This window comes from Propithecus coquereli, unplaced genomic scaffold (assembly GCF_000956105.1).
Source record: "Propithecus coquereli isolate 6110/MARCELLA unplaced genomic scaffold, Pcoq_1.0 Scaffold239, whole genome shotgun sequence".
Taxonomy (NCBI): domain Eukaryota; kingdom Metazoa; phylum Chordata; class Mammalia; order Primates; family Indriidae; genus Propithecus; species Propithecus coquereli.
In genome coordinates this window covers 2,293,874-2,303,772 of record NW_012147941.1, presented here as the reverse complement: position 1 = coordinate 2,303,772, position 9,899 = coordinate 2,293,874, and the positions used below count along the sequence as shown (strand labels likewise).

Genomic DNA, 9,899 nt, shown 5'->3' with positions numbered 1-9,899 from the left:
AAAAAATTAGCCGGGCATGGTGGCACATGCCTGTAGTCCCAGCTACTCGGGAGGCTGAGGCAGGAGGATCGCTTGAGCCCAGGAGCCTAACAAGAGTTGCCTCATCAGAACAAGGGATGCTGCTGTCACTCAGGAAATTCTAAAAGATTTAGGAGCTCTGTGTCAGGAACCTGGGACAAAGACCAAATATGTTTCTCTTGTATCATACATCCCTGTGGTGGTGTTTAACATGTTTCTTTGTCCTTTTGATTTTTTTTTTTTGATAGTTAAATCTACCAAAAAAATCCAACTGATCTGATTCAGTTGGATTTTTTGTTTGTTTCCCAGGACTACTTTGTGGATGGTCTGGTGTACTCCACCAGGAAGCACATAACGTTTGGTGGTTTCTCTTTTTGTGATATTAGCAGTCATTGATCATGCCTAAATCCATTATTTCATTCTTAGAGGTTTGCAAAATGGCTGTTCTTCTATCATTCTTTCTTACTTTATTAGCTGAAACTTTCCCTCATTAACTGTTTTGTTACCTTGAGAGGATATGCAGGGATGGCCCTTCACTTACTGCTTTCAGAGCACTTGGTTCCCCAGCATCTTCCAAGGTGACCAGAAAGGTGTAGGTTTTTTTTCCCATTGTCATCATAAACTCATAGACTTAAGTACACTTTGTTTCAAGCCATTGCAGTTATTCTTACTGGGTCAGTCAAGGTGGAGATCTCTGTCAGAGGACGTTAGACCAGTTTGGCTTCTGCTACTAGCATGGGACTCAGCACCAGCACCAGTGCACAGCCCTGTCCCCATTCCCTGTGCAGGCCCCGTCAGGCGCTTTCTCTGTTATGCCTCACCACACTTCCTCAGTCCCCTCTCCCTGCTTTGAGGTGAGTCTGCTGCCTTTTTTTTTGTCTTTGGCTCTTAGTAGAAGATACCTGAGGGTTCTTTGTATCATTGGATTCTTTAAGTTTTCTATATTTGTACAGATATAATTCCCCACCAGCTTAGCATTTTAATAAGAGCTGCTTTATAAAATTCTTCTGCCTTCATAAAAATATTTGGGGTACTTTGGGTGCTACAAAGATAGAATCAGGCGAGGATCCTGCTTTCCAGGGTGACAAGACACAGCCCCCAAAAATGAAACTGGAGGAGGAAAGCGCTGTAAGAAGGGTTGGGGTAGAGTCCTATGGGCGTTCGCGGGGAGGAGAGGGACAAGCACTTAGTGAGAATCTGGAAAGGTTTGGGGAGGATGCAGTGTCTGAGTGGCCTTGAAAGAGGAAGTGGGGTTTGGATGGCTGAGATGATAAGAAGGGTGTTCCCCATGCAGGAAACAGCATGAATGAGGCCAGAGGTGGAGAAGCAGGTGGTGGGGGTAGAATTACAGAGGAAAAGCCTAAACATACTTGTGAGAGGGCGTGGCTGTGACCTGCACAAATTGGGTCTAATCTTTGAGGGCTGAGGAGGAACTCGAGGAGATCAAGGTCAGCAAGGAGCAGGCCAGGGAGAAGGATCCCATGCAGAGAGAGGCTGAGGGGTGTGGGCCTGTGCATTGCAGGCCATGGGGGACTGTGGTCCATTTTACACTGGGGTTCCGATGTTTTTGGGGGGGCCCAGACAAAGGACAGGCTTGGGTGGCGAGGATACTGGAATGGTATGTCTCTAGGATTTGTACCAGGTGGGTAGTAGATAAAGCAGGTGACTCTCTGCTTTCTCCTTGGGCACCTGGATGGATGGTGCTGCCACTCTTCGAGATAGGAACCACAGGAAGAAGAGAAGGCTGCTGAGGGCACTGGCTTATGGGTGAGGATGCAGAGACCCCCACTTGGGTCTGGGGTTCCCAGTAGTGGTCCCCCGTGATGTTCTGGTATCTGTGCTGTTGGGGACCCATTGGACCTGTGTCTCTGATACGGCCTACTCCCATTTCCCTTCCCTCTAGGCATTCCTACAGCTGCCACCTTGCAGTCCTTATTTCCCCAGGGGCCCTGGGTCAGGGCAGCTAGGAAGTGGTGACACAGTTGGAAGCCGAGGGCACTGCTCCAGCGCAGTGCTTTCTAACCTGGGGCTGAGGGGTAAGCATGAGGTAGGAGACGGGGAACAGGAGAGTTTCTCAGGTGGGGAGGAATTCAGCAGGGCCCGCTGCTTGAGAATCCCTGCCCCAGTTACCGACTGTTGTTCACTGTTTGTAGTGTGTCTTCCCTCTCAGGTGTGTTGGGGGATTCCTCCTACCCCCAACCCTGGGGTGTTTAGGTTCAAGACCTCACACCTTCAAGTTCAGCTTAAATACCTCTCACGGTGTTCCCTGGCCAGGCTGGTGGGAACCACTGTATTCCCTCGCCACCCAGCCTAAGTCAGGGAAAGCCTGTGCTCACATGAGGCACTGAGCGGTCTGGGGCCTGTCCTCTAGGGCCTCTTCCAGGGGAGAGCAACAGGCTTGGCTTAGAGCAGGCCCAGCCCTCCTCGCGCCTTCCCCACCCTGCTGGGCTGTGGTTCCCAAGGATACGTTCAGTGACTAAAGATCGACTCTGACAGCCTCTGGGCAGGCTACCTCACCCCCAAGATTGTCTGAGGCTGGGCCTGGGTAAGGCTGGCAGGAGGAGGGGTCAGAGGCTGCTGTGATTGGCTTTGACTCTGCCTGCTGGTTTAGCTCTGTCCTCACTTAACCTCCTGGAGCTAGGAAGGAACAGTACGAATGGGATATGACATGATTCACTGGAGCTGGGAGAGGGGAGGGCCTTGCTCCCACCTCCCCTTGGCCACTGGTTGGCAAATGGCTTGAGTTCAAGGTCTCTCGATTAGGGACTTGGGACCAAGGCCCTGTGGTGGAATAGCCTCCGCTGGCTTAACTATCTCATGACCTATTGTTTTTATTGACAGCAGAATGGCCTTTCAGGTGGCTCATTTCTCTCACCCCCCTACCCCCGCCCAGTTTGTTAACTCATGTGGTCTAGGAGGTACTTTTGGTGCTCTTTAACCTTGAAGAGTGTGGAACTACTGCAGTGTGGTGTGGGGCTGGGGGATTGGGAGTAGCAGGAGGACTTGGCCTCAGACAAGTGAGAACCCACAGGGCATTTGCAGGACCCTAGGTCTGGGAGCCCATGGGTGACTTCTGTGATCCTGAGCCCTTGCAGACCCTTCCCTCCAGCTCTGGCTTAGAGATTCTTGAAAGGTGGTTTATGGACCCCCCAGTCACGTGATGAGTGCCCTCTGAGGCTTCCAGGGGTGCCTGTGTATGCGTATGTGCATGTGCACGTGGGCTGACGTAGAGTTGAGTTTCCTAAGAGTATGTTCCTGGGCCTGCCGAAGTGCCAGAGATGAAACTCGATACTTCAGCTGGTCCTGGAGGATGAATAGGAGTTTCCTAGGTGACCTGGGAGTGGGGACAAGGAAGAACAACACATGACAAGGCTGCTTTTAGAAATAATAAAATTGGCCGGGCGCGGTAGCTCACACCTGTAATCCTAGCACTCTGGGAGGCTGAGGCGGGCGGATTGTTTGAGCTCAGGAGTTCAAGACCAGCCTGAGCAAGAGCGAGATCCTGTCTCTACTAAAAATAGAAAGAAATTAATCGGACAACTAAAAATATATAGAAAAAATTAGCCGGACATGGTGGCGCATGCCTGTAGTCCCAGCTACTCGGGAAGCTGAGGCAGAAGGATTGCTTGAGCCCAGGAATTTGAGGTTGCTGTGAGCTAGGCTGATGCCACGGCACTCTAGCCCAGGCAACACAGTGAGACTGTGTCTCAAAAAAAAAAAAAAAAAAAAAAATAGAAATAATAAAATTGAAGCACAGAGAGATGATTGTAGGGTCACACAAGTAGAAGGAGTAGACCAGGAACTCAAATCTAGGTGTGACTCTCAAGTGTGCGTTCTCGAGAATTGGCCAGGCAGGCTTATTAAAAATACAGATTGGCCTGGCCACACCCCAGGATTTCTGATTCAGCAGGTCAGGAGTGGGGCTTAAGATTAGCATTTCTAACAGGTTTTGGGTGATGCTGGTGCTGGAGGTCACAGGAACCACACTCAGGGAGCTACTGGTGTACCCAGTGAGGCAGCACCATCTGTCTTCCTCTGCTTTTACAGAAGGTGTACACAGCCGTGCACAGCCCCAGCCAGGCAAAGGATGTTGGGAAGCCAACAGTTTATATGCGACTATGATGTGGCAAGGACCACACCAGGCTCTTGATGAGTGTTGCCGTATTCAATCCTCATGACAGATAAGGAAACTGAGGCTTAGAAAAAGTCAGAGTGGTTCACTTGTCTTAAGGCCACAAAGCCAAATAGTGACAGGTGGCAATAGTATTGGGGGGCCCTTTGGTGGCAGGGAGGCCAGCTAGCAGGCTATGGGCAGAAGCATCCTGGGAAGGTGTGGCAGGAGAGGAAGGACTTGAAATTGATAGCTTGCTGGCTGGAGAGGGACCAGCTTCTTCCCTCAAGAAAGCTCTCTGGCTTCCTGCTAACATGGCCTTTCTGGGTATGGTGTTGAGTGCTGCACAGCTGGGGCTGTGGTCCTGGAGATAGGATGTACTTGGGAAGAGAGATCAGTCAGAGGGCAGGTCATTATGGGCCTGAGAGCTCAGGAGAGGCTTCTGAGAGGGGCTAACATTTCAGTTCTGCTTTAACAGCTTTACTTTGTAAAATAGCCAGTTTATCGGCTGGGGTGCGGTGGCTCACACCTATAATCCCAGCACTTTGGGAGGCTGGGGTGTGAGGATCACTTGAGGCCAGAAGTTGGAGACCAGCCAGCTGGGCAACATAAAGAGACGCCATCTCTAAAATAGCCAGTTTACTGAGCCAGGTACTTTGCAGATATTCTCACTACAACGCTGTGAGACAGGCGTATTGCCTCCATTTTGCAGATGAGACTGAGGTTCTGAGTGCAGTGCTTTGCCCAGGCACCCAGCACGTAAAGATGAGGCTGGACTCCAGGCCGTGGGACACTGTCCCCTGCTCTGATACCTCATCCCCTTCTTTTCCTTCTCCAGCTTATCACACAGACCTTCAGCCACCACAATCAGCTGGCACAGAAGGCCCGGCGGGAGAAGAAAGCTCGGCAGGAGGCTGAGCGGCGGGAAAAGGCAGAGCGGGCGGCCAGGCTGGCCAAAGAAGCCAAGTCAGAGCCGCCTGGGCCCCAGATCAAGGAGCTGACTGATGAGGAGGCAGAGAGGCTACAGCTGGAGATTGACCAGGTGGGGCTGGGCTTCTCTCTTCCACCCCTCATGTCCTCACTGGAACTTGGCAGTGGGGGTCCTATTGCCAACTGCTGTGCCCTTTGCCACAGAAAAAGGATGCAGAGACCCATGAGGCCCAGGTCAAGAATGGCAGCCTTAGCTCACCAGGGAAGCAGGTGAGATGGGCTGGAGACACTCGGGACTGGCCAGAGGCTTGGGAACTTCAGAGACTCCAGCCTTCCCCTTTCTCTGGAATATCCTCCCCTATTCCCCTACCCCGCTCCCAGCTCTGGGGATTTTCCCTGTACTTCAAGATCCCACTCAGAGACACTGGACCAAAGGCTCCAGGTTAAAAACACAAAAATCCTCTGACCTTGAGCCTTGGGCAGTAAAGCCCAAGAGCCAGAGAGGACAGTGCCTGTTACAGGTCCCATCTGAGGTGGTCTGGGGACCCGGCCCTATCCTTTGTCACATGGTATAATAGTCTGAGCTCCTCTCAAGCAGAGATCAGAACCAGGTTTTCCTCTGGTTCCCAGTGGATCAGGCCTTGGGGGTCTGCCCCTCCATGGAGCAGGCAGGGACCAGCTCTGTTTTGTGGCTGTATGCCCTGGGCCTGTCCCAGTGAGGGTTCAGTCTGTGTCTGTCAAGTAAGTATCTGAGCACCCCTGACTGTGAGCAGGAGGCTGAGGAAGATGAGGAGGAGGAAGACGAGAAGGACAAAGGAAAACTGAAGCCCAACCTAGGCAATGGGGCAGACCTGCCAAATTACCGCTGGACCCAGACCCTGTCGGAGCTGGACGTGAGTGGCCGGGGCCAGGGTGAAAGTTAGGGAACTAGCCTGGGGTCCTGGTAGCACCGTGGCCCTTCCTGACTGCCTCTGCCCCATGCAGCTGGCAGTGCCCTTCCACGTGAACTTTCGGCTGAAGGGGAAGGATGCGGTCGTGGATATCCAGCGGCGGCACCTCCGTGTGGGGCTCAAGGGGCAGCCGGCCATCATTGACGGGGAGCTCTACAACGAAGTGAAGGTGGAGGAGAGCTCGTGGCTCATCGAGGATGGCAAGGTGGTGACTGTGCATCTGGAGAAGGTATGAGGCCCGGCTGCCAGCCTGGGTGTCGATGGAGGAAGAGGAGAGGGTGTGCGTTTATTCGCTCAGGGGCCACGCTGGGGGCCTTGTGGAATTGTCTTATGTCATCCCCACAAGACTCTTTAAAGTCTGTCTGTTCCCATTTTAGAGTCAGGAAAAGAGCTCAGTGATTTGCCCAAGCTCCTACCTCTAAGAAGGGGTGGAGTCAGGATTGAGACAGTCTTTGGTATCAAAGCCTTTGCCTTTCCACCAGGTTAGTGCATGCATTCAGTTCATCAAATATCTGAACACTTAGAACAGTGCCAGGTACTACTCTAAGTGCTGGAGAGAGAACAGTGAACAAAATGTAGAAAAATACGTAGCCATAGGAAGCCTGTGTTCTCTACCGCACTACCTTCACAGAGGTTTGGGACACAGACACCCGTAAATAAAGGAGGTCTCTCTAAAGGACTAAGGGTCCAAGGGAAACTTCCCGTGGTACATGGGCCCTGTCCCAGCTGCCTAACTGGCACTGGCTGCCTCTTGCTCGCACCTCCATGCCTTTGCACTTGCTTTTCCTTCTCACTGGAATGTCCTTCCCTGCTTTGCTTCTTTTCCTTTCCATTTTTAATCTGGTATACTGCTTGCGTCATAAGCCTCCGCCCAAGTGTCACTTTCTGACTTCTGTCCCTCCATTCTGGATGAATATCTCCCTTTATGCTTTTTTCTTTCCCTTATCACACAGATGTGTAACTGTTTGCCTCTGTGTCTGTCGCCCTAGCTGCCGGGCTGGCAGAGTCTGACACAGGCCTGCATGGGTCTCAGGTGCAGGATGCGGATGGGAGAGAGTTTGGTTATGGAAGGGTTGAGGGGTGATTCCTGGGGCATAGAGGATGTCTTCTCCCATCCCATGGTTCTCTTCCTCTTCGCAGATCAATAAGATGGAGTGGTGGAGCCGCTTGGTGGCCAGTGACCCTGAGATCAATACCAAGAAGATTAACCCTGAGAACTCCAAGGTGAGCCCTGGCTGGTTGGGAGAGCTTCAGTGGGAAGGTTGAGGGGTCTGGGTGGTCCCAGAGCTTCACTCATCCCTGTCACTGCCTGCTTTCAGCTGTCAGACCTGGACAGTGAGACCCGCAGCATGGTGGAAAAGATGATGTATGACCAGAGACAGAAGTCCATGGGGCTGCCTACCTCAGATGAACAGAAGAAACAGGAAATTTTGAAGAAGTGAGCAATTCAGAGATGGGGGTGTGGGGAGCGTGGTTCCTGGGGGATAAGACCTAGGCGACAGCAGCAAGTGAATCACTGAACAGGACTCAGGAGCTGCCCTGTCCCGCCCCCTTCCAAGATGAGCCAGCCAAGTTTATGGCTTTATGCCTTTGGCCTACCCTTATCACTTGCACAGGTCATCTTGAGGGCAAGGCCAGCAGCTCAGGGTAGGAGGGAAGGGGTAATATGCGGTCATTGCTACCTACAAGAAAACAGTGCCAGTGTTGGCACCTCAGCTTCCAGCCTCTGGTTTGAATGAGCCTCGGATACCCTGGGGCTGGCTCCAGGTTGCTCAGTGTCTAAAGTCTAATCTGACTTTACATGGGGGAGGCTGAGAGAAAGAACTAGCTTTTGGGGGAAGGAACAACCTTGTTTGACCTTCCTTCTTCCCCTTCCCCAGGTTCATGGATCAGCATCCAGAGATGGATTTTTCCAAGGCTAAATTCAACTAGCCCCTGTTTGCCTCTTTGAACTCTTGGGGCTGAGCCCCCAGACGTCCAGCTTTCTTTCCCACCCTTCTCTGGGACTTGAGGGCCTCAGGGCTGGGGCAGGCATGGAACTGGCCCAGGCACACAGGTCCCAGGGCATTAGGAGAAGGGCTGGGGCCTTGGGGGCCTTGTCCTCCCCAGTTTGCCTACTGTTACACATTAAAGCTATTTACCCAGCTCCACCTGTGTCTTCTCCTCCCTTTGGCCTTTCTCTGGGGTCAGGCCTCTTATGGCTGCTGTGGGGAACTGGGGGTTTGGCTTCTAGCCTAAATTATGCCATGTGACCTAGGGCAAGTCCTTGCCCCTCTTCTCTTCATTACTTAAAGAAGGAATTAAAACAAGGCTTTTAGTCTGTGCATGATTCTAAGCAAAGGTAAGTTTTTCTGGCTACAGAGACTAGAACATATGTCAGAGTATCAAAGGGGGCCCATGACTCAGCAAAGTTTAAGACCAGCTGGACTTGATTCAATTTCTAAGACAACTTCCCACTGCTGTGGGTCTGCCTTCCAACCCTGAATCAGGTGTTTTTCAGACTATGAACTGTTTGTTTCCCGGAGCAGGAGAGCAGCAAGGGCTGGGGTGACGCTGCCTAACTTATGGGAGGGGGGCCAGGGGACGAGCCCAGGCCTCAGATCTGCTCTATGAGTGGTACAGGCACCTGGCCAGGAGGACAGGGTAAAGTCCAGTGGGGCCCCATCGTGTGTGTCTCTGACGTGGACCTCTGCAGATTCTAGGCCTTCTCAGAGCCAGCCTAGGGTAGTGCCAGAGTTGAGGAGGATCAAGCCCACAGAGCTGACTCCTGCTCTGCTTTGGCCAGAGGAGGAACCCTGAAAGCAGGGGCCACAGAGGTTATGGCAAGAATGTCTAGGTTGACTTGCCCTGAGTGCTTTGTTCTGTAGCCTGTGGGACCCCTGAATTTCTGGAACAGCATGTCCTTTTTTGAATTTCAGAATAGCTTAAGGATTTCAGAGTCCATGCAGTACCTGGCTTTGTCTGTTTCCCAAACTCGATGAACTCTTTTTCTGGGAATGCAAATAGTGGTTTGCAAGGCTGAGTTTGGAAAATGGTGCTCTCAGGCCAAGGCCAGAGTGGAAGGACTGTGTTGTCCTGCTCTGCCCTGTGGTTATTTCAGTCTTGGAGAGGCCTTGACCTGGATGAGACAGCAGAGCCTAAGGGGCCAGTTTTACTGCTGGAGCTGGAGGCACAACTGGGCCCATGATCATAGCCCCGAGGGACCATCTTGTGTATCTGATAGGAAACTGGCTAAACAAGTTGTCACTTCCCAAAGGGTACTGGTGGGAATAAAATGGGCTGTGGACTAAGTGGGGGCGGTGGGTGGGTGGGTCACCAGTATGTTCCAGATTATTCGTTAGTCAGGCATGGCCTGCCAAAAGGATACCTCTGAACCCAGCTGGGCTCTAGTATCCAAACAAAGGGATCCTATGAGCCACAGTTACTGCATGTCCCACTAAGTTCCTTGGCCCCAGGTTCCCTCTCTGAAAGAGTAATGACCCTACTCCCAAGGTTGTTGGAAAAGCTAATAAGGTAGCAGTGAAAACCACAGTGCTCTGTTAGCACCATGGAGAGGCAGAGGGGAGCAGCAGGCCCACGGTTGGCGGGGACTGAAAAATGATCAGGGATCTGGGGAAACTGAGGGATGGATGGACAGAAGCAGAACAACCTCTAAATAATGACAAAACTGCTGGTCAAAGCTTTCTCAGGTGCAGACACTGCTTGGCTCTTGGAACTCAGTGAACCTGAGACGTGGGCACCATTGCTCCCATTTTATCCTTTTGACTTCAACCCCACAACACTAAGCCATGCTGAACACCAGATTTTGTCTCCTACTCTGAGCAGCAGTTACACGAGGCAAATGGAAGAGAAAGGACAGTGTCATGACTAAGATGACCAAGCAGATCCTA

The 9,899-nt window shown here is 51.9% G+C and overlaps 1 protein-coding gene across 1 annotated transcript in view; it reads left to right on the top strand.

Moving 5' to 3' along the window:
- The window catches only part of NUDC (nudC nuclear distribution protein), a 16,635-nt gene extending 8,478 nt beyond the window's left edge, over positions 1–8,157 (top strand). The window contains exons 3-9 of the mRNA XM_012645955.1: positions 4,968–5,171; positions 5,264–5,329; positions 5,833–5,952; positions 6,044–6,238; positions 7,150–7,233; positions 7,329–7,447; positions 7,890–8,157. Of these exons, the coding sequence (XP_012501409.1) occupies positions 4,968–5,171; positions 5,264–5,329; positions 5,833–5,952; positions 6,044–6,238; positions 7,150–7,233; positions 7,329–7,447; positions 7,890–7,941 (840 nt within the window). The 3' untranslated portion in view covers positions 7,942–8,157. The remainder of the gene's footprint in view (positions 1–4,967; positions 5,172–5,263; positions 5,330–5,832; positions 5,953–6,043; positions 6,239–7,149; positions 7,234–7,328; positions 7,448–7,889) is intronic.
- Positions 8,158–9,899: the final 1,742 nt, after the last annotated feature.